Raw genomic sequence first — 23,806 nt, forward strand, 5'->3', positions numbered from 1 at the left:
CATTTTTTACTATGCCTTCGAGGAGGCTCGACTCATTTTCTTTTGGAGTCCTTTGTTCGACATTTGAGAATTTACCAATTTATTGGTACGACTAAGTTTAGAGCATGACTCTGATACCATGTTAGATGAACACGACTCTCTACAAGGCCTCGTATAAATGTAGAAAGTATTATTTGTTTATAAACCCATGATCCAACACCTCCCCATTATAAATCTACATATTTATAAATAAATAGTACTATCTTCATTGTTATCCGACATTTTTTAAAAGTCCAAAGCAAAACTTTCCCAAAACGAAATGACGAGAACTTATGTTCAGAGTGGACACTAGTACTCTTGAGTCTTTGTATGGCCCTGCAACGAAGATAAATAAAAAAAAAGGGAGAGAAGATATTTTTGTGACGAACAAAGATGGAAGATATTTTGAAATTGTGAACTGATCGACCGTTTTCATATGTGAGGAACATTTACAGAACCTCCAGAAATTTCTTTCCATCATCGTCTTCATTGAATCTCCGCTGAGTTATCGATGATTTGAATTTCCCCATTACTGGAATGGCTTCTTCCACCTTCAGCTGGTCCATCACCCCTCACACGCCCAGTTACCCAACTCCCAAACCTAGAAATCAACCTACCTTCTCCAATTCTATCATCAACAACCAATCATCCTCCGAATCCGGGCCACAGGTTCGCAAATCCAAGGGTAGCCCCCAATTGAATCGCTGGTCTAGGGCTCGCGCTTTACGATCGGGGCACAAATTGGAGCGCCACAGCAATCGGACTACTCAGGCTGTCGAGCTGCGTTCTCCCGATTCGCCCACTGACAGAGCCCCACCGGAACCTGCTCTTAAAGGAAGAGATGGCGACGATGATGTGGAGAGAATAGTTGGGAAGTCCATTTATATGGTGTCTGATGGCACTGGATGGACGGTGGAGCACTCCGTCACCGCCGCCTTGGGCCAGTTCACTCATTGTTTGGTGGATCGTGTTTGCCCTGTTAGCACCCATTTGTTCTCTGGGGTAATTCTGGATTTCTTCTTACCGATTTTGTTGTTTCTCTTTTTGTTCTAATTTGTTTCGCAATCGGACGTTCTAAACTTTTCCCAATTCATATATGATTAGGGTTTTGTAGGAAGCTGGTAGGGCGTTAGATTAAGTCTTTTGAATTTGCACTGAATTTTTGCTGTTACAAACAAAACACACACAAATGGCAGGTTGATGATGTAGAGCGATTACGGGAGATAGTAAAACAAGCAGCCAAAGAGGGCGCTATGCTTGTTTATACTTTAGCTGATCCATTCATGGCTGAATCTGCCAAGCAAGCTTGCAAACTGTGGGGCATTCAATCCAATGACATACTGGGACCATTAACAGAAGTTGTTGCATCACATCTTGGTGTCTCACCGTCCGGTCTTCCTCGTGGGGCTTTCGGCAATAATCTCCCGCTTACCGACGAGTACTTTCGTCGGATTGAAGCTATTGAGTTTACAATCAAACAAGACGATGGTGCATTGCCTCAAAACTTGAACAAAGCTGACATTGTTCTTGCTGGTGTATCTCGAACAGGGAAGACGCCATTGTCCATTTATCTTGCACAAAAGGGATATAAGGTGGCTAATGTGCCGATCGTAATGGGGATCAAACTCCCAAAGAACCTGTTCGAAGCAGACCCTGAAAAGGTGTTTGGTTTGACTATAAATCCGATTGTGTTGCAAACAATAAGAAGAGCAAGAGCCAAGAGTTTGGGATTTTGTGATGAAATGAGAAGTACCTATTCAGAAATGGATTTTGTTAGAAGGGAACTGGATTTTGCTGGAAAGATCTTTGCTCAAAACCCCACATGGCCTGTGATAGGTATTAAGTTGATCAAAACATAGAAATGCTCTGCCAGTTATCATTGACTGTAGTTTTATTTGTTTGGCTTGCAGAGGTGACAGGGAAGGCCATAGAAGAAACTGCCGCCGTCATATTGAGGCTTTACCACGATAGAAAGCACAAGTGTTCGATGCCAACAATATCAAAGCGCTACTAGAGACATTAAAGCTAAGCCATGAAGGCACGATGGTATCAGTGCTCAATAAGATGTCGCTCAATCTTGTTAGTCTTGACATAGAACTTTAATACGTTTACTGAATGCATTTCCTTCTTTCCACAAGCATGGTCTGAAGTCACTTTCCATTTGCAACGTTTATCGCTTCTTGTTTTACTTGAAACAGTTGATTAAATGCCTGTGAATAAGATCACATCCTGAAATGGGAATAAGAGAAGTTCTGCACCTTTGTTTGTGGGGGGATCATTTTCTCACGAGGCATTAGGTTCCAACCTCTAGTGTTAGTGTGGGTTGCAAAAAGATGGTATAGCCCGTGATAGGTGTAATAGCCCAAGTCTACCACTAGCAGATATTGTTCGCTTTAACACATTATGGATTACCGTCAGCCTCATAGTTTTAGGGTCACGGTTTTAAAACGCAACTATTAGGGATATTAGGAAGAGGTTTTCACACCCTTTGTTTCCCTCTCCAACCGATGTGGGATCTCACAATCCACCCCCTTGGGGGGCCAGCGTTCTCGTACACTAGTCAGTACCTGTCTCTAATACCATTTATAACAGCTTAAGTCTACTGCTAGCAGATATTGTCAGCTTTGGCTTGTTCTATCAGCCTCACGATTTTAATACGCGTTATTAGGGAGAGGTTTCCACCCCCTTCTAAGGAATGTTTCATTAGTCTCACGGTTTTAAAACGCGTCTATTAGAAAGAGGTTCCCACACCCTTCTAAGAAATGCTTCGTTTTCCTCTCCAACCGACATAAGATCTCACAATAGGCCCCCCCCAAAGCCAAAGTATTGCTCTAGGAATCAAACAAAAACACTGGTTGAACAAATTGAAATGCGCATGCATTGAGGACATTCAAATACACTTAGTGTTTGTAGGAGTGTAGCCCACTGTTGTTGCTCACATGGAAGCCACAGAATACAAAGACATGGCACTTATAAACAATGAATATTGGAGGAAAAGGAGAACTTTAAGGTATTTGAAGAGTAACCAAATCAGATCAGTCACCACCAAACCCTCCACTAATCTTAGCAGATGGAGAAATCCACACCACACTGCTTCAAATCACAAGTGAACCACGTTTGTATTCTGAACTCTTTCATCTGTCAATTTTCGTAACAAAACAAAACAAAAAGAAAAAAAAGGGAAAAGATTCCATTCCTTTGTCACATTCTAGTTTGTCACTTTCTTCCTTTCCTAATAAACTAATGTAAATGTGCCAACCATGAGAAAACCTGCTGTTCTTCTTGCTTTTAATCTGCACTTTTGTCTTTCCCATCATTCTATCTCTTTGTACAAACATCTTCAAGTCATTCTCATATCTGTGTTCTGTTGTGTGTGTTCTTCTGCTTCTTCCTTTCCCTGCAGTTATAATTAATCAAATCCCCGCTCCTCGGCGTCGGGTTTTCCGATGGCCAAGGTGAAGTATATCAGTATCATGCTCCCTATACACGACCTGCACCAAACACAGCACCATTTAGAGCCTGAAAATAACAAACAAATAACGAAAGTTTGATGCATACAGGGACAGAACTTACACAGTGGCAAACAAGAGAAGAACTTTCTTGGGGTCCAAAAACCACGAAGATGAAGGCCTCCTGAAGCTGTTTCTTCTAAGAAAGCCTCGTTCAACCGGCGCCGCCGCCGTGTTCGCTGTGGTTATAGTGATCTGATGATGAACTTGTGCAACTCCCAAATGATCTTGCTGTGACCCCACTGCCACTGCCACTGCCACCGCCGCCCCTGCTTTTTCCGCCATGGTAGCTCCAACTGCAACTGAAAATTGCACAATTCAGGGGACCCACAATTTTTCAAAATTCAAACTCTGTTTTCCCCTGTTTTTCAAATGAACTGCTCAAACAAGTTGAAATATTCTGTGTCGAGTTAAGATTAAAAAAAACATTGTCACTGACATTTAACCAAAATCCCAGAAATTTTCTCCAAAAATTTAAAATCCCCACCAAACGTGCACATTAAATGCAATTATATATAAACAAAAACATTATTCAAACATATAATAAGTTCAGTCGAATGAATCAGAATCGCCCATCTCATACTACAGGTTGGCTCGATCCCACTACTGGCGCACATCAATATAATATATAGTATTATAATCAAATATATCAAACAAAATTACTTATTTTTTTCTCCTTTTTTTGTTCATCATCTTCTATTTTTATCGAAGATGATGATGATGGTACCGGTTGGAGATGATGAATCTCTATCCATAGGAGCGGTATTGCTAGCAATCATCTTGTCGCCGCCACGCTGAGACCCTTTTCGGGATAAATTTCTCTGCAACTTTCAATTTTTTTTTGAAAAAAAAGTAAGAATCACAACAAAAGCGTCACCAATTTTTCATCGCAGTTCGAAATTCATAACAAAACCCGCAAAGAAAAAACGTACTGTAATTCTGGGATTCGTGTTGGGTTCTTTAGTTCCGCCATTGGAGAACCCATTCATATCGATGACGAAGCTATCGGAATTTGCAGAGTAATGCACTCCGTTTGGCTGATTACAAACTGAAATTTTCTGGGAATTTTTCGTTTCTTCCAATTCATCAACTTCCCGAAGAACAGCCGAATTCTAACACGAAAATTAAAGCAAATCAGTGGGGAAAAAAAAAAAAAAAAAAAACAGGGGAAGAAGAACAGATCATAACAAAACTGAAAAAAGTACTCACCAATTTGGGAATTTCCATCACTTTCTCGTAAATGAATTGTGAGAGAGAGAGAGACAGAGAGAGAAAGAGAGGGCGTGTTCTTCGTGAAAACTTCCGCACCGAATTGGGCAATTTGGGGGGTCGACCACGAAGCTTCATATAAAAGATGGGTACTTACAGATAAGTCAAAACAACTGCAATTATTTATTTATACATCAAATTTGGTTTCTGAGTACAAACAGATTAACAAATCCCGTGATACAAAACAAAAAATAGCCACAAACAAGAACGGAATAAAAAACTAATTATTGGTTTCAACAAATTATATTAAATTCCTTTTCACAAACCTCAAGAGAACCACCATAGAAAAACACAGAAAAACCTTCAAAAATTTAAGTAAAAAAAACATAATGATCTTTCTTTCTTTCTTAATCTTGAAACAGGCAGAACCCCATCTTCTTCAACCGGAAGAACACGAAGAACAAGATGAAGAACTGACCTGAAACAGCAAAATTTGATTCTGGGCAGAGCTGAAAATTCTGATACAGTGGAGAAATGGCGAAAAAGAAACAAAATCAAAGTGAAAGAGACAAAGAACGAAAGGGAACCAAGAATCCGATCATGTGTGAGTGTGTGTTGGAAGAAAGAAAGCGCCGAATTTGGGATTTATAGACAAACACTCGCGCACACACAAAACAAGATTAAGAATGATTAATTAGATTCAAATTCAATTAAGTAGCTTATTAATTTGTTTTAGCAGACATGTATGTTCTTATTTAATGATATGATAATGATGTTTTTTTTTTTTTTAAGATATAGTTAGAAATGAGCGTGACATTGTTAATGTGGGATGGATTTATTTTAATATAAAGATAGGTATTAAAATATATAATGATGAAGATGGTGATAGGAAATGGTTGCGTGTTTAAACTAAGTTTTATGAGAGATAGTGGCTTGGAAATGTGTAGATCCCATCCAATTGACATTCACTAATCAATCACTAACGACATTTCGTTCTTAATTTATCTTTTAAGGTCGTTGGTTTGTTGGACTTGTAGACAAGTTTATACCGTCCTCTGAAATCTCTAATTTAGTAGTTGTCGATCCAGACGATCAAACAATATTAATTAATTACTAAGGATTTCCATCTAACGTAAACATTCGAATGATTAGGAATGGAATCTTAAGTCGTCGAGAGAATATTAATTGTTAGACTCTCTGTCAAAAGTTTGAATTTCAAACCCTTCAGATGTGCTCATTGCTCAATAATAGTTTAAACGAGTAGACATTTTGATAATGGTATTAGAGTCAGACACCGAGTGATATGCCAGCGAGGATGCTAGCCCCCGAATGGGTAAATTGTGAGATCGCACATCAGTTAGGAGAGAGAAACGAAACATTCTTTATAAAAGTGTGGAAACATATCTCTAGTAAATGTGTTTTAAAAACGAAAGGCCAAAACAGAAGTATTTACTCTTATGACAATTAACTGACATTCTCTCGGCTTATTGAATGAATTTTTTTTAGACGAAAAGTAGGCTTAGGATGTTGCAATTATTTTGTATGTCATTAATAACATTAAAAGAAAATTTATTAAACTTGTTTTGTATGCTTCACACACAATACTATATTTGGTGTAAATTAAATTTTCTAACAAATATGATTCAATATATATGTTGAATAAATAATGCGACACCAAAAAAATAAAAAAAAATTAATTAATTAAAAAGTTGATATTTGTGTAATTATTGAAATAAAATTTGTAATTTCTCATTATATCTAATAATTAAAAGGAACATTTGGTTAATGCAAAATAAAGATAATATTTATTTATTTTTTAATATTGTTCTTGCATTTCTGACCCTACGACGTCGTATCCTCTTCATTTCCTTCACTTTTATTGGATTATTAAGTAATTTAAAGTTGGACACCCTCTAAGTAGAGGTCATGTGAGTTTAATCATTGTTATGGGATTTGACTTTTAAGAGGGGTTTGGATAATGTGAAGAATTAAAATTGATTTTGGGATTAGGAACGAAGAAATCAATGATTATGCAACTATCTTAAGCAATTCTTATGATTTGCAACCTTATCTTTATTTAGAAAATACTATTCTTAAATTCACTCTATGTCAACTTGAACGAGCAGATGATTTGGTTCAAATTAGTTAAAGGCAGTTGTATTCCATCACTTCAATAATTTTAATAATACAAGTTTCTATAACTCGATCATCCTTTAGAAAAGTGGAAGTGATGAACCGAAGTTGGATTATGGTGGCTTGGAAATGGTACCAAATTGATGTTCTTTTGTGGTATGTGATTACTTGATATTGAAGCCACACACAAGCTACTTTGAGTGAAAATGAATGCCCTTTTGCCACCCCACTTCAAGTCCTACCCTTTTTTATTTTTATTTATTTCCATAATATGAATATACTAAAATCCCATAAAAGTAATATTTTTTTTTTTTGGGATAATCTAATATAAATTTAAACAATTATAATTCATGCGACATTAAAAAAAAATCAAATTTCATTTATCCATGGTTATAAATTTTGGATAGATGATAATTTAGAGTTATAATATTTCATAAATATATTTTATTTACCTAATTATTGTCATAAAGTATACATGATAATTAATTATAGTCGCAAGATATGAAAGTTACCACTCATGAATTTTAATTTCGGTACATGTGAAGCTTGAAAAATGTAGTAAAAAAAATACTTTCTTCAATTAATTACTAAATTTCTTTGCAATTCTACTCGGTTTAGATTGCAGGTTTAAAATCATTCAAGCTCTAGATCAAAGTGATCCCGAGTGAAAAGAAAATTAAATTTAGAAGTTGGGCCAAGTACAGCCCACTAAGAGTGGACTAATGGGCCTAATGGGCCAACAAAAAAGTTGAGGAAGGGTAAGAGCATAGCTGGATAATACAATACAACCAATATGTCGATTAATATAATACAAGAACCCAATTGGGGGAAAAGAATATCAAAGATTGAATAACAAAAACACCACTCTCCAATCCCTACACAACTCCTTCAAAACATCAAACGCCAACTTTTTGAAATAAACAGACAAGAATAACTCGATTGCTTCATTGTTCTTGTGAAAGAAAAAAAACCCATCTTTTTATTCTTTTCTTTCCTCATAAAAATTCCCCCAACCAACATATTCCCTTTATATATTCACTACTTGAGCACCCCCACCTCCCACACAATGCTTTGTGATCCTGCAAAATGAACACTCCCACCCAATTGGCGGAGACCAACACGCCAGAACAGCGCCCAATCAAGCGCCACCACACGCCGCGCTATTACGCACAGCGTGTCAAGGACAGCCTAACCACGCGCGTCTCCAAGCTCATATGCGCCGTCTTCTTGGGCTTGTTGTTCATTGTGGGTATCATAACGTTTATTCTGTGGCTTAGTTTACGACCCCACCGGCCCCGATTTTTCATTCACCATTTTTCTATTTTGGGTTTGGGCCTCGATAACGGCTACAAAAATCCCGAAATTGTCTTCAACGTCACGGCCCGAAACTCCAATCTCAACATTGGGATCTACTACGATTCCATGGTCGGTTCGGTTTATTATAAGAACCAGAAAATCGGGTCCACGCCGCTGCTGGATGAGTATTATGAAGGCCCCAAGACTACCAAGGTGCTGACGGCGGCGCTTAGTGGAGGGACGTTGAACGTCGACCGGCATCGGTGGATGGAATTTACTAAAGAGCGGTCTAAGGGAGCCGTGGGTTTCCGGTTGGAGATTTCGTCGACCATCCGGTTTAGAATATCCGCTTGGGATAGTAAGCGCCATGGTATGCACGCTAATTGTGACGTGTCGGTGGGCCGTGATGGGTTGATTTTGCCTTCTTCCAAGGACGTGAGGTGCCCGGTCTACTTTTCATGATTTTAATGCTTTTTCTTTGTTATTATTATTATTATTATTATTATTATTATTATTATTATTTTCAATAAAATAGATTTTTTTGAGTTCGGGTTTGTGACTTTGTTCGATTAATTGTTCGTGTGACCAAGTGGACTTCAATTCTAATATTTTCAGATGTAAACTGATCTAGACAGACAAAAAGTTTGATAAATAAGAGAATGAAATTATGTTTTTTTTATTCATTTTATTTACTACAGATGTCTACAATGATGCGATATTGTCTACTATGTAGCTGTATAGATATATGTTTTTTCTTTTAATCAACTCTAATGTTTTTCTTTTTTTGAAAAAAAAGTAGTAGTAATTTTATTAGTTTAATAATTAGTGGAGGAGAATTGAGTCAAACCTCTTAGTCAAAGCTGCAAAAATGATGGTTATTATTGTAATTTTTTTTTTAAATTTTAAAAAAACTAATAGTAAATATGTAAAATAGTCCATGCTAATAAAATAATGCATAAGATCTCGTATCCGTTGAAAAGCATAACGAAACATTTCTATAATTGTGTAGAAACTTCTATCTAAAATGTGCGTTTTAAAACTGTGAGGCTGATGTCAATACGTAACGGATCAAAGCGAATAATATCTACTAGTGGTGGTCTCATGCTATTACAAATGGTATTAGGGCCATACACCAAGCGGTGAACCAACAAGGACGCTGGTCCCCAAGGATGTTAATTATGAGATCTCACATCGATTGGAGAGGAGAACGAAACATTTCTTGTAAAAGATGTGGAAATCTCTCCCTAAAAGACGTGTTTTAAAACCGTGAGGCTGATGACAATACGTAACGGGCCAAAGCGGACAATATATAATAGCACTAGCCTCGAACTATTGCAAATGGTATCATAGCCAAATATCAAGCAGTGTGTCAGCGAGGACGCTAGGCCCATGGACAATATCTAATAGCACTAGCCTCGAACTATTGCAAATGATATCATAGCCAAATATCAAGCAGTGTGTCAGCAAGTACACTAGACCCACAAGGGGGAGGGATTGTGAGATCTCACATCGATGGGAGAGAAGAACAAAACATTTATTACATAGAGGTGGAAACCTCTATCTAAAAGAAGCATTTTATAATCGTGGAGCTGACGTTGAAATATAACGGACTAAAATAGACAATATCTGCTAGCGGTAGGCTTCGACTGTCACACAACAATATTATCCTATATCAATTTTTTATGCGAAAAGAAACCCAATTAAGTATTTTTATGATAATAAATATGAAATTAAGAATTTTGAAAGGTTAAAAGTCAAATTAAAATCAATTAAAAATTACGAAATATTTGATAAAATTTATCTTTTTTTTAATACCAACAAATTTAATTATAATTCAAATATTAAATTATTTATTCAAAGATGCAAAATTGACTTGAGAGATGAATAAAATTCGACAAAATTAGTCAAGAACGACACGTAGTTTCCTCAAGCATTCAAATCCAATTAAAAATACACAATTTATTTTTCATACCTGCCCAATGCTGACCCCACACTGCCCCCACTTCTTTTTCCTTCCAATTTCTGACCGCTTTTCCTAACCCAATTTTCCACATAAATAAATTTAAATAAATCTTAATCATAATAATAATTCACTATATTAACCAAATGAAAAAGCTTATCCTCTGTTTCCATTTCCGACATTGACTTCACTCTGTTCCAATTTGGAGGTTGACTTCTTGTCGGTCTTCTTCCGATTCTTTCGCCAAATTTGTTCTTATAACCTCCACGATTTCTTCCCAAATCGTAAGCAAACTCAATTGCTTCTTCACGATGCTCAATTTTGTTACTTTCCTCTTCATCCTCTGTTTCCTTATCCATGGAAACGCTCAGACCTCTGTTTCTTACCCATATCGGAGTTGCTTGCCGGGAAATTTCACTCAGAACAGCACCTATCACTCCAATCTCGATCTCCTCTTTTCAAATCTCTCCGCCAACGGCCCACCAAAGAACAGATTCTTCAATACCTCCGCCGGCCGACCCCCAAACGATGCCGTTTACGGCCTCTTCCAGTGCCGTGGAGACGTCTCCGACTCCGTCTGCCGATCTTTCTTAGCCACCGCTATCAAGGACGTAGCCCAGGAATACTGTCCCCTGAGGAAAGGCGCTGTGGCTTGGTACGATGAATGCATATTCCGCTACTCCGACCAACGTTTCTTTTCCGACGTTTCCACAGAGCCAAGTTTGCCGTTACTGAATACGGCTGAAATAGACGTCGACAAGGCTCGATTCAACCAACTAGTCATGTCCATGTTGAGAGCCACCGCGGCTCGAGCTGCTAATGCCTCGGTGGGCGAATTGTTTGCAACCCAGGAGGCTAATTTCACATCAGATCTACCCCTTTACACTCTAGCACAGTGTACCGGCGATTTGTCCAATACCGATTGCGAACTATGCTTACGCCAAGCTATCAATGGTATTCCGAGTTGTTGCAGTAATAAACGAGGTGGGAGAGTTCTGTTTCCCAGCTGTTATGTTCGCTACGAAGTTTACATGTTTTACGAACAAACGCCGACGAATTCCGTACCGCCACCGGCGACTACCCCGCCCAATAACACCACCCCAACACCGCCTCTTCCTCCTCCTCCTACACCAGGTAATCTCTGTTCTATTTTCCTTCCGATGGAGTCGTTTTGTGAAGAAAAACATGATGAATTTGTTGAACAGGGAAGAGAAGAATCTCAACGATGTTAATTGTGGCCATTGTGGCTCCTATTACCATATCCATCCTGCTCTTTGTTCTGGGATGTTGCTTCCTGCGCCAGAGAGCTAGGAACAGACATTCTACTGTAAAGGAAGATAGTGGTAAGTGTTGTTCTTTAATCCTAGTTGTGGAATTCATCTCTGAAATTATATGAAGCCATTTCTGGGTATGATTTGTGCAGTTGTTAATGAGATGACCACCATGGAATCTCTGCAATTTGATTTCAAAACAATCGATTCAGCTACCAACAAGTTTTCAGAGGAAAACAAATTGGGAGAAGGCGGATTTGGAGTTGTCTTCAAGGTACCAACCACATACTTAAACCTACCAAATTTCGTTTAATACACTAATTTAGGGAATGATCATGGATTTATAAGTATATACATATACATTGGTATGAGGCCTTTTGGTGAAGCCTAAACCAAAACCACGAGAACTTATGCTCAAAGTGAACAATATCATACCATTGTGTAAATCTATGATTCTTAACATGATATGAGAGCTATCCCTTTAATTTAGTCATGTAAATAGAATCCTCAAATGTCGAATAAAGGGTGTACTGTGTTCGAGGACTCTAGAGAAGGAGTTGAGCCTCGGTTAAGGAGAGGAGGCTGTTCAAGGGCTTCATAGACCTTAAGGGAGACTCTATAGTGTTCTTTGTTCAAGGAGAGGATTGTTGGGAGGGAGTCTCACATTGAGCTAATTTAGAGAATGATCAGGATCTTCATTGATAAGAGTAGACAATATCATACCAGACAATATCATACCACGATCTTCATTGATAAGAGTAGACAATATCATACCAGACAATATCATACCACTGTGAAGATCTGTGATTCTTAACCGTAGTTCCTTAGATATATGTTATAATTTCAGGGCAGGCTTGAAAATGGAGAAGAAATAGCAGTGAAAAGGCTATCAAGAGGGTCTCTGCAAGGTTCTGAAGAGTTCAAGAATGAGGTTATGCTGGTTGCTCAGCTTCAGCACAGAAATCTTGTAAGGCTATTGGGATTTTGCTTGGAGGGTGAAGAAAAGATACTCATCTATGAATACATTCCCAACAAAAGCCTCGACTTTTTCTTATTTGGTTTGTTCTTCAACTTCATTTTCATATTTGAGTTTGTTTCATTTCTTTACTCTGTTTCAATTTGATTGTTCATAATCTGTAGATCTCGAGGGACAAACACAGTTGGATTGGTTGAAACGATATAAGATCATCAATGGAATTGCTCGAGGAATGTTGTACTTGCATGAAGATTCTCGTCTCCGAATTATTCACCGTGATCTTAAAGCAAGTAACATCTTGTTAGATGAATATATGAACGCGAAAATTTCGGATTTTGGTATGGCAAGAATTATTCAAGTGGATGAAAGTCAAGTAAATACAAAAAGAATCGTCGGTACCTAGTAAGTTTTTCTTCTTACCTTAAATCTTCCTGATAAGATAAGGAATCAATACAAGGGGAATAAGATTCGGATTACCTTGTTGATCGAATATCTCAAGGCAAGAACACTTGATTGAGATTCGAATCACTCCACAAGCAAGATCGATCATGTCTAGCTTGAATGACTCTTGTTGATCAAATATCTCAAACACTTGTTTGAGATTCGAATCACTCCACAAGCAAGATTGATCATGTCGAGCTTGAATGATTCTACATGCAATCTAAACTACATAGAATTGCAAAGAAACTTAGCCATTGGCTAAAGAAAAGCACAAATGCTTCTTTTAATACATTTTCCAAGTCTACCTTACAAATACAACATACATGGCTTTATATAGCCTCAAAATGAAACTATTAAAGGCATTCCAAAAGTTGTAACATTCACACTTTATGGCCATAATTAGCCATTATGTAAATGTAACCGAAATGAAATAAAAAGTCTTAAAATACAATAACTCTAAATTATAACCCACCCAAAATTTGCAACAATCAAACTTTATTCTTCTTCAATGTAGCATGAATTGAAACATATTTTGATAATTTTGACAACCTTTTCTTCACATCTTCATTGAAGTATATTGTATGATTGATGTCTCTCAGTTCATATCATTCTCCACTTCTTCAAGAGGATTCGTCCTCGAATCTATTTGTGAAACTTTGCTGCAAAAAATAAGTTATGGAAATACGAAGGACCTCACAACACTCTCCTCACGAGTATACACTCAAGGAAATTTTAGGACACTCCTTTTACACTCAGTTACACAAATGAAGCTCTCATTCTCACCTCTCAAAATTTTAAATAGAGCAAAGATTGAATTTTGAACTCTGGGTCGATTAAAAACTAAAAAGATGAAAATAAATAAAAATCAAATTGAGAAGAAACGCAAAGGAAACATATATCCGATCTTGAGCCTGAAACTCTGATACCAAATGATAAGATAAGGAATCAACTACAAGGGGAATAAGATTCGGATTACCTTGTTGATCGAATATCTCAAGACAAGAACACTTGATTGAGATTCGAATCACTCCACAAGCAAGATCGATCATGTCTAGCTTGAATGACTCTTGTTGATCAAATATCTCAAACACTTGTTTGAGATTCGAATCATTCCACAAGCAAGATTGATCATGTCGAGCTTGAATGATTCTACATGCAATCTAAACTACATAGAATTGCAAAGAAACTTAGCCATTGGCTAAAGAAAAGCACAAATGCTTCTTTTACTCTATTTTTCAAGTCTACCTTACAAATACAACATACATGGCTTTATATAGCCTCAAAATGAAACTATTAAAGGCATTCCAAAAGTTGTAACATTCACACTTTATGGCCATAATTAGCCATTATGTAAATGTAACCGAAATGAAATAAAAAGTCTTAAAATACAATAACTCTAAATTATAACCCACCCAAAATTTGCAACAATCAAACTTTATTCTTCTTCAATGTAGCATGAATTGAAACATATTTTGATAATTTTGACAACCTTTTCTTCACATATTCATTGAAGTATATTGTATGATTGATGTCTCTCAGTTCATATCACTTCCTCTTACTTAGAACGATTATTATTGACAATTTTTGTGTTTCAGTGGTTATATGTCTCCTGAGTATGCAATGCACGGAATTTTCTCCATGAAATCTGATGTGTATAGCTTTGGAGTCTTGGTGTTGGAGATTTTAAGTGGTCAGAAGAACAGTAGTTTTTATTTGTCGGATCTTGCCGAAGACCTTTTGACCTACGTAAGTCGACGTTGAATTAACGTAGCAAATAATGCATTACAAAACGAAACTCTCAAACTCCTTATTGTTTATTGTTTTCGTTCTTATATTAGGCTTGGAAATTGTGGAAGACTGAACAACCATTAGAAATATTGGACCCAGTTCTGAGAAATAGCTACTCGAGAAATGAGGTGCTTAGGTGCATTCATATTGCTTTATTGTGTGTTCAAGAGGATTCTAGCCAAAGACCTTCCATGGCGTCCATTGTTCTTATGCTTAATAGCAATTCAGTCACTTTGCCATTGCCGGAAGAGCCAGCGTTCTTCATGCGTAGTAAGGACACTGATATTAAAGACAGTGATATTTCTACCAATCAATTTGTCCAATGGTCGGTCAATGACGCATCCATTTCAGAGTTGCATCCACGCTGAAGTATGTCTCATCTTTTTTTTTTTTTAGTACAACAAATTCAAATATAAAAATTTAAATTTGCCGACCGATGTAATTATAACAACCCATGTCTAAGCAAATATTGTCACTTTAGCCCGTTACATATCGCTATCAATCTCATAAAAATTTTAAAACACGTATGTTAGGGAGAGGTTACGCTTATAAGAAATGTTTCACTTCCTTCTCCAATCGATTTAGGATCTCACAGTCCACCTCCCTTGGGGGCCAGCATCCTTGCTGGCGCGCCGCTAGTGTCTGACTCTGATATCATTTGTAACGAAACATTCCATATAACGGTATAGAAACCTCTCCCTAGATGACGCGTTTCAAAACCGTGAGGCTGACGACGATACATAACAAATCAAATCAAAGCTGACAATATTTATTAGTGGTGGGCTTGAACTGTTACAACAGTATATATCAATTACTATTGAATTATACTCACTTTAGTCTAATGTATATTAATTTTTATTGCTTTCATATTTTCTCAATTAAAATATTTAATTTTTTTTTAGCTTAATCTTTTCAAATTATAATATTTAGAGGATAAGATGATAAGATTTAAAAATGAGTATAAAAATATTGTCACATAAGGGAAAAAAAAAACCCTAAACGTTAGGGGATGTTAATGTGAAAAGGAGAAGTTAAAAGGACATAAGCTCAATTATTCCGCATTTATGGTTTAATTATCGTTTTTTAATTACTTTTCTTTGTTTATTAAAAAGACGTGGAAAATCAAGGTTTGAATTTATGAATTTTTCTTTTTTCTTATCTTGTCGGGTACTAAAACATAGACAACCGACACTACCAAGAATTAATTTGGCCATTGACTTGACCTCATATTTATTCATTTTAATTTTAATTTCAGAATAATTGTCAACTAATTTTTTTTTTTAAAATTTTTAGGAATTTAAACTTACAATAATTTACTAAATTACAGAGGTTTTGATATATATATATATATATATATATATATATAATTATATTCGTCTTGCGCCCCTGTTTTGTTCTCTTCTATTTTCACTCCGATATTCATTTCTTCTCAAATTTAAGTAGGTAAACTACAAATTTAATATTGATAGTGTTATGATCTGTCAATGTTTAATATTTAAATTTTCTTTTTGATTTAATTAAAGAAGACGATAATTAAACTAAAAATGTTGAATAATTATCTTAAATATTTAGGGTGTATTTACATAATAATAATAATAATAATAATAATAATAATAATAATAATAATAATAATAATAATAATAATAATGAATTTGACGAGAGAAAAGTCATTATATAAATACATACCAGAAATTCAGAAATCCAGGCAGAAAATGTGGATAAATATATTAATGTGACATAAGGTCAATTATTCATCATTATTGGTTTAATTATCGTTACTTTTCTTTCTCTTTATTGAATGAATCGTAGAAAAAGGGGCAGAAAGACTCACCCGGAAGAACATTGACCTGATCATTGACTTGACCCTGTCCCTTCGTTGACTTCAAGTGGGGACCACAACTCTCTATTTATTACTTATTTATTTATTAAAAAAAAAAACAAAAAAACACAAAAGTAAAATTAAAAAATTGGGGATTTGAAGTTGTTAAATACTAACGCAAAATGAAGAGGCTAAGGAATAAAATTGGTTAAGATGCTGAATTTTGTGGTGTTTCTTTCCTTCCTCCTCAGCTTCCCCATCCATGGAAGCGCAGAGTTTTATCCAGACCCCTTCCGTTACTGCTCCAACGCCACCTTCTCACCCAACTCCACCTTCCTTTCCAATCTTCAAACCCTCTCTTCCACTCTCTCCTCCAATGCTTCTCACAATTTCTATCACAATTCTTCCGTAGGCCGACAGAAATCTCCTAATTCCACCGCTGTCTACGGCGACTTCCAGTGCCGTGGGGATCTCAACGCCACCGCCTGCCGACAGTGCGTGGCCACGGCCACTGCCAATTCCACGCAGAGCTACTGCCCTCGTAGCGTAGAGGCGGTTATTTGGTTGGACGAGTGCTTTTTGCGATATTCCAATGAGTCTTTCTTTTCCATCGTGGCTGAACGGCCGATGTTGATTTTGATTAATAACAATGCGATTGAGGAGGATGAAAGTGGGTTTGATCGGATTGTGGGCTCTGCGTTGAACCATACGGTTGCTAATGCTTCTTCGGTGAAAGGGGCGTTGAAATTTGCGACCAAGGAAGCGAATTTCAAAGACGCGATTGTTTACACGCTGGCTCAGTGTACAGGGGATTTGTCCACTTCTAATTGTGGGAAATGCTTGAGAGGCGCTCTTCAAAATTACCCTGGTTGTTGCAGCGGTAAAAAGGGTGGGAGAGTCTTGTCTCCCAGTTGTATGATTCGTTACGAGCTTTATCCTTTTTACGGCGGCGTTTCCCCCTCTAATGCTATTTCCACACCCCCTGCTTCTGCCCCTGCTTCTGCCCCTGCTTCTGCCCCTGCTTCTGCCCCTGCTCTGCCTCCGCCGCCGGAATCTTCTCCCGATTCCAACCCTCCAACGTCTGAGCCTCCCTCCCCTCCGACGGATTCTATGTCAGCTCCGCCTCCTCCGTTGTCCTCCTCCCCTCCCGCTCCGGCACCCTCTACAGCCTCTCCTCCTCTGCTTTCAGGTTATATATATTATTTACATACACACTCAATTCTTCATAATCGAACTTAAGTGTTGAGTTTATTGTTTTGATTAATTACCCACAAAAGTTTGACATAAAGGTTGTCTGTTTTGTTTGTTGGGACAGGAAAAGGGAGAGCGACGGTGGGTATGGTGATGGGCATAGGCTTTCTTCTGCGGAGTTTGTAATTTTTGACGTCTAGCCTTAAAATAAATAAAATTATTGTGGGAGAGATTTTATTTGACTGAATTACTTGTAATACTTAATTATGCGGTGGTTTGTATTTATTTTATGTTTAATATACAAGTTTACCATATTTATTTTTGTTTATGCTCAATTTTTTTTGTTGACACGTGTTAAGTTTAGTCCGCTTAATATAAATATATTTTTGATATATATATATATATATATATTTCATTGTATTAAAAAATTAAATTGACTAGTTTTAGAATTCTAATTATAATATTTAATTATTAAAATTTATATGGTAGTATTAAAATATTCATTTTTTTAGAAATTATATTATATTATAGAACATTACATTTACATATTTATTTTCTTATGAAATATATTAATTTATTATTTTACCACTTTTTTTTAAATAAAATTATATTAAAAAAATGAAAACTTTAAAATAATTATATTTTAGAAAAATAATAATGTGGAAAAAAATTCTCTTTTCTATAATGAATCTCCTCCCTGAATATTACAAAAATAAATGGAGAATTGGAAGAGATGAGGATGGAATGGGGATGGGGAAGGCTTCCCTGTCCCTGTCTTGCGACTGTCTTGCGAGGTAGATATCTCTACTCCACACACATATATGACACCTTTCCATAATGAGACCTATAATAGATGAACGATTCGAGTTGGTTGAAGTTCTAGATCTCGACTAAAATTATAGGTCGCTTAAGCTTTGCATGAATTTCACCTAAAATCAGTTGAAATCTCGACGATAGGTGTTCAACAATGATCATAAATTTCAAGTATTACGTATTGAGTATATGAACTTGTTGGCCACGCTGATCTAGTTTGTCTCTACTTAAACTTGGGACGTGGGTTCAATTTCTAAAGGTTCCAATCAACGTGGGTATTTCTATTGGGAGTTGATTGTTCATCCACAGTGGATTTCATTGCATTGTCAGTGGTTACAACCTCTCAATAGAGCAATCTATCAACAAAACAATAACAACCTCTTAAGTTGAGACCCACATAAATCGATAACGACTACGAGTAAGACCCAAAACTAGCTTGTAGTGACCAAAATGCAAAAAATTACAAGGTATAATGTTTCAATTCAATATTTAATCCATTATTTTCATAACATTCCAACCAAGACATATTTGCAGTATATTAAAAAAGTTCCCCTCACAAACAATATAATATTATGTTACAAAAAATTATATGATTGGAATAAAAAACATAGTTTGACCAAAGAGAAATCGTGTTCTTCGAGACACAGCAACATTGTTTAAATACATAAAAATGTTCTTAAAATAGACTAATGGGTATTTAAATTGACCAAAATTATCATCAAGAAATCATCAATGGTCAAGAGTCAAAATTTCAGTTTTTCTCGTTATATAATCCGGTCATGACCTTCACCAATGGCGGCACGGCAGCCATGTTCCATTCAACCCTTCTCTTTTCCATCATCATCATCATCAGCAGCAGCAGCAGCCCTGCAGCTGCTCAGCCAAGTATCAGTTGTTCAAGCGACAATGGCAATTACACAGCCAACAGCACCTACAGAGCCAATCTCCACCACATCCTCTCTTCCCTCCCGACCGACAACCGCCTCGACCAAGGCTTCCTCAACACCTCCTATGGACAAAGCCCCGACCGAGTCAATGCCATCGCCCTCTGCAGAGGAGACCTTAACCCAGAGCTCTGTCGCAGTTGCATCAGCGACTCTGTTTTGGACCTTCCCGAACAATGTCCCAATCAAAAGGAAGCTGTAATTTGGTACCCCAATTGCATGTTTCGCTATTCGGATCGACGGATTGTTGGGGTTTTGCGAGACACTCCTGCTTTTTGGATGTGGAACATTCAAGATGCGGTGGACCTGCAAGGGTTCAGCCTGGTGGTGCAGGGGCTGCTGGCGGACCTCGCAAAGGAGGCTGCTTCAGGGGATTCTAAGCTCAAATTTGCTGCTGGGAATGTCAGCACTTTGAACGAGGATTATTTGAATGTTTATGGGATGATGCAGTGCACGCCAGATATTTCACAGGCACAGTGCCTTGATTGCTTGCAAGTTGTTGCTGGCGTGGTTCAAACATGGTGTCCAGGGAAGATTGGAGCCAGAATTATTAGACCCAATTGTTTTCTCAGGTATGAGATTGTCAGTTTCTTTAACTCTACAGCCGTTTCGAGAGTTTCCCAGTCGCCCCGACCGCCGCCGACACCGCCATCACCTCCCTCCCTTTCACCAAATACAACCACCAATGCAGCAGGTTCTTTTCTTTTTGCATACTTTTTAGTCTGTTTATATCAATGGTTAAGTCTTACATTCATTTATCTCTGCAGGAAACGAGTCCGAGAGCTTAAAGACTGTCATCATAATAGTTGTTCCAATGGTTGTGGTTCTTGTATTTGTGGCATTAATTGTCAGCATCTTCATGTTTCTAAGAGCAAGAAAACAAAGTGTTAATGGAATTGCAAGTAAGAATCCATTCCAAAAGGGCAAACAGTTCAATTCTTGTGGTGTTTTTTGAAGTAAGACCTTGGAAATGAGTTCTACTTACACATTCACTTGTTCTTCAGGTTTAGAACTGGATGACACTGCAGATCTGGAAACTTTGGTGTTTGATATCAGTACTATAAGAACTGCAACCGATAACTTCTCAGAAGCAAATACTATTGGCCAAGGTGGATTTGGAGCTGTTTACAAGGTTTGTGAGGAAATTTAGCTTTTGCATTGAATTAAAATGATTGATTGGTATTCGTAGCGTCTATGAGATCCCACATCGATTGGAGAGAAGATTGAGTGTCAGTGTTCTCGTTGGACCCTGAAAAGGGTGGATTGTGAGATCCTACGTCGGTTGGAGGGGAAAAGAAACATTGTTTATACCTTAGTAGACGCGTTTTAAAAATCTTGAGAGGAAGCCCGAAAGGAAAAGCACAAAGATGACAATATTTGCTAGTGGTGAGCTTGGATTGTTACGGTGTCGGGACTCACTATGTTTTGTGTATTCTTTTGACAGGGAAGCCTTGTCAATGGGCAAGATATAGCAGTGAAAAGGCTCTCCCAGAACTCCATGCAAGGACAAAGTGAGTTCAAGAATGAAGTCCTGTTAGTGGCTAAACTACAGCACAGGAATTTAGTTCGGCTTCTCGGTTTCTGTCTCCACGAACACGAAAGGCTTTTAGTGTTTGAGTTTGTGAAGAACTCAAGTCTTGATAAATTCATATTTGGTAACGTTTCTTTTCTTCAATCTTTGCGTACTTCACGTCTGTTTAGTTCGAGTTCGAGTAACTCGAGTCATTAGTACATTGTGTCCTGCCTAATAAAACCCGTTGTTTTAATGTTTAGATCCGTTAAGAAGTCAAGATTTGGACTGGAATGCGCGTTACAAGATCATTGGAGGCGTTGCTAGGGGTCTTGTTTATCTTCACGAAGATTCTCAAATTAAAATCGTTCATCGAGATCTCAAACCTGCTAATATTTTGTTAGACGCAGAAATGAATCCAAAAATTTCAGATTTTGGTATGGCAAGGTTGTTTCTACCCGATCAAACACGAGGAGATACAAGTAGAATTGTTGGAACTCAGTAAGTACTGATACACGAAAAAAACTCATTAGCATATTATTCGTTCAGTGTTGTTAACTTCACTCTCATGCTCTAATTCAGGGGATACATGGCTCCCGAGTATGCAATGTATGGAAAGTTTTCAAACAAGTTGGACGTGTTTAGCTTCGGTGTGTTAGTCTTGGAGATTGTGAGCGGTCAGAAAAACAGCTCTTTCCGTCAAGAAAATAACATACATGATCTTATAAGCTACGTGAGTATAAACATATCGTGAAATTACAACACTCGGTTTCATTGATCAAAAACCTAATGCTGATTTCAATGAATTGGTGTAGGCATGGAAGAACTGGAGGGCAGGAACAGCCTTGAATGTTGTAGATCCCATTTTGAGAAGTGGGTCAGTTAGTGAAATGAAGAAATGTATTCATATTGGGTTGCTTTGTGCTCAAGAAGATTCAGCTGATAGGCCAACTATGGACACTGTTCTTCTCATGCTTAATAGTGACACAATCACTCTCCCAATTCTTTCTCCACCAGCTGATTCCATGAGCAGGAGCCTCACATCAGACATGTCTTCTTCACAGCACAGGTCTGGTTCCCATGTCATACACATGGAATGAGACCGGCCTCGAAGTAAGTCGATATACGAAGCGTCGGTTACTGAGCGACGCCCTCATTAATTTCAAAACACTGTCTTGTTTCTACGCTGCAAATATATATATATATATATATATGGTAGCAAAGTAATATTGCTTGCTTTGATATGTTATGTATCGCCGTTAGCTTCACTATTTTAAAAGGAGAAGTTTCCACGTCTTTATAAAGAATGTTTCGTTCTCCTCTCTAACTTATGTGGGGTTTCATAATCCACTCCTCTTAGGGCCAACATCCTCGCTGGCACACTGTCCGATGTCCTAGCTCTGATACTATTTGTAACAACTCAAGCTCACCGATAACAAATATTGTTTGTTTTGACTTGTTACATATCGCCGTCAGCCTCACGATCTTAAAACACATCTGCTAGAGAGAGAAAGAATGTTAGATCTCACGTAAACGTGATGACAAGAAAAAGCAGAAAAAGCAGCAAATTCTCACCAAGTTACAAAGATAAACAGAATGTTCATATTGACTTTAGTTAGCTTTACAGAGGATGATGAGAAGCATGAAGAACGCAAAAAGCAGATGAATCCATATCTTTCCAAAACCTTGTGGACTCCCAGTGGTTGTCCTGATGGGTATCCAATTGAGAGTTGAGGCACTAAGCACACTCCCTCCCACTGCTATCTCTCTACTACACGCAATCATCCCATATCTCTGCCCTCTCATCCCACCACCCAAAACAGCAGTTTGAGAAACATCAAATTCTGATTAAAGCCAGAGGAAACCAATCCTACTGCCTCAAATTCCATTTATTTTTATTCGAGATTCATTCTTTAGAAGAGAAACGAAGCATTCTTTATAAGAGTATGAAAACCTCTCCTTGACAGAATTGTAACGTGAAAGCCTAGAAGAGAAGGTTCACAGAAGGTGACGACAATACGTTATGAGAAAAAAAATGGACAATATCTGCTAATACTCAGCTCGAACTATTACAGATAAGATTTAAGTCGAAAGGGATACTAACCAAAAATATTGTTTGGGAGTGTATAGTTTAAGGTGAGTTTATATGTGTTTTTTAGATATATATCTTCCGCAACAGTAAAGTTGGGATCTTTCAAAATCCACTCATTAAATTAAACAAAAATGATTATTTTTCTTCTCTTGATTGATGATGTAATACACTAAAAAAAGGAATATGGAAAAGGCCAATCATAAAAGAACAACTTTATAGGAATCACTGCACAAAAAGATCAGAGAATATATCAAATCAAATGAATATATATATATATTTTTTTGTCGATAACATCAATATACCTATCATGAATATCGATCTCTCAGGAATAGAGGCAGAGAAGTCTTCTTTGTTTTCATTTATATCAATTATTTCATTTCCTATACCTACGAAATTTCTTATTTATTTTGGCAAGGATTACTCGAGGAATCTGCAGAGATCGAACTTTCGACCATTAATTTTTCACTGTTTATTATTCTTTAATAAAAATAATTATTTTAAGGCAATATAATATTTATTAAAAAGATCTTAATAAAGTTCAAATTTTAATATTAATAACACGTGTCATTCAAAATATATTTATATTAAGTGAATGTGGCAGAGACGGGAAAAGAGAGTACAATCTCGTCCCCGAACTCATTTATCTAACAAAAAAAATGTTCCCTACTTCCTCCCTCTCTCATCCTCGATCTAAATTGGGAATCCTCCGTGCGGCGGGGACGGGATTTAATTTTAATTCGTTAATTTAAATAGATTTCGAATTAAATATCTTATGTATATAATTTAAATTCGAAAAGATCAACATTGATATTTTAGGCAAAATGTTGATAGAAAAG

General features: G+C 37.1%; 6 protein-coding genes across 13 annotated transcripts; 5 read left to right on the top strand and 1 right to left on the bottom strand.

Moving 5' to 3' along the window:
* Positions 1 to 387: 387 nt before the first annotated feature.
* RP1 (PPDK regulatory protein) lies at positions 388 to 4,018 on the top strand. Of its 4 annotated transcripts, none has more exons than XR_015414716.1 (5): positions 388 to 1,020; positions 1,215 to 1,854; positions 1,929 to 2,097; positions 3,422 to 3,473; positions 3,565 to 4,018. XR_015414716.1 is itself a non-coding variant. In XM_023663843.2 (3 exons), exons 1-3 carry the CDS (start codon positions 556 to 558, stop codon positions 2,030 to 2,032), a joined length of 1,209 nt encoding a protein of 402 aa, XP_023519611.2. In that variant the 5' UTR covers positions 388 to 555; the 3' UTR covers positions 2,033 to 2,275. The 4 variants fall into 4 exon arrangements, 1 of the variants encoding a protein (XP_023519611.2); XR_015414715.1 differs by having other exon boundaries at positions 3,579 to 4,018; XR_002813249.2 differs by lacking the exon at positions 3,422 to 3,473 and having other exon boundaries at positions 3,579 to 4,018.
* LOC111782987 (uncharacterized) lies at positions 2,874 to 5,375 on the bottom strand. 5 transcript variants are annotated; one of them, XR_015414717.1, is made up of 7 exons: positions 5,215 to 5,351; positions 4,737 to 4,909; positions 4,460 to 4,639; positions 4,255 to 4,354; positions 3,592 to 3,829; positions 3,289 to 3,509; positions 2,874 to 3,156 (listed from the first exon to the last, which is right to left on the bottom strand). XR_015414717.1 is itself a non-coding variant. In XM_023663849.2 (6 exons), the coding sequence occupies exons 2-6, from the start codon at positions 4,752 to 4,754 to the stop codon at positions 3,428 to 3,430; spliced, it is 618 nt and encodes a 205-aa protein (XP_023519617.1). In that variant the 5' UTR covers positions 4,755 to 4,868; positions 5,215 to 5,375; the 3' UTR covers positions 2,874 to 3,427. The 5 variants fall into 5 exon arrangements, 4 of the variants coding, with proteins under 4 accessions (XP_023519617.1, XP_086976825.1, XP_023519618.2 ...); XM_023663849.2 differs by having other exon boundaries at positions 2,874 to 3,509; positions 4,737 to 4,868; positions 5,215 to 5,375; XM_087120699.1 differs by having other exon boundaries at positions 2,874 to 3,509; positions 4,255 to 4,348.
* A 2,543-nt stretch (positions 5,376 to 7,918) lies between these two features.
* On the top strand, positions 7,919 to 8,788 carry LOC111782986 (NDR1/HIN1-like protein 26). The gene has a single exon (XM_023663848.2). The coding sequence runs from the start codon at positions 7,956 to 7,958 to the stop codon at positions 8,625 to 8,627; it is 672 nt and encodes a 223-aa protein (XP_023519616.2). The 5' UTR covers positions 7,919 to 7,955; the 3' UTR covers positions 8,628 to 8,788.
* Positions 8,789 to 10,306: 1,518 nt separating this feature from the next.
* Positions 10,307 to 15,432, top strand: LOC111782972 (cysteine-rich receptor-like protein kinase 25). The gene is made up of 7 exons (XM_023663838.2): positions 10,307 to 11,259; positions 11,331 to 11,468; positions 11,549 to 11,670; positions 12,244 to 12,454; positions 12,537 to 12,774; positions 14,409 to 14,559; positions 14,652 to 15,432. The coding sequence occupies exons 1-7, from the start codon at positions 10,437 to 10,439 to the stop codon at positions 14,967 to 14,969; spliced, it is 2,001 nt and encodes a 666-aa protein (XP_023519606.2). The 5' UTR covers positions 10,307 to 10,436; the 3' UTR covers positions 14,970 to 15,432.
* Positions 15,433 to 16,582: 1,150 nt separating this feature from the next.
* Positions 16,583 to 17,858, top strand: LOC147786373 (cysteine-rich repeat secretory protein 38-like). Its single transcript, XM_087120602.1, has 2 exons — positions 16,583 to 17,609; positions 17,736 to 17,858. Exons 1-2 carry the CDS (start codon positions 16,634 to 16,636, stop codon positions 17,795 to 17,797), a joined length of 1,038 nt encoding a protein of 345 aa, XP_086976728.1. The 5' UTR covers positions 16,583 to 16,633; the 3' UTR covers positions 17,798 to 17,858.
* A 1,345-nt stretch (positions 17,859 to 19,203) lies between these two features.
* On the top strand, positions 19,204 to 21,978 carry LOC111783516 (cysteine-rich receptor-like protein kinase 6). The gene is made up of 7 exons (XM_023664445.2): positions 19,204 to 20,062; positions 20,136 to 20,270; positions 20,373 to 20,500; positions 20,813 to 21,023; positions 21,142 to 21,379; positions 21,461 to 21,611; positions 21,694 to 21,978. The coding sequence occupies exons 1-7, from the start codon at positions 19,204 to 19,206 to the stop codon at positions 21,976 to 21,978; spliced, it is 2,007 nt and encodes a 668-aa protein (XP_023520213.2).
* Positions 21,979 to 23,806: the final 1,828 nt, after the last annotated feature.

The sequence above is a fragment of the Cucurbita pepo genome, chromosome 20 (genome assembly GCF_057944985.1).
Source record: "Cucurbita pepo subsp. pepo isolate OVF chromosome 20, ASM5794498v1, whole genome shotgun sequence".
NCBI lineage: Eukaryota > Viridiplantae > Streptophyta > Magnoliopsida > Cucurbitales > Cucurbitaceae > Cucurbita > Cucurbita pepo.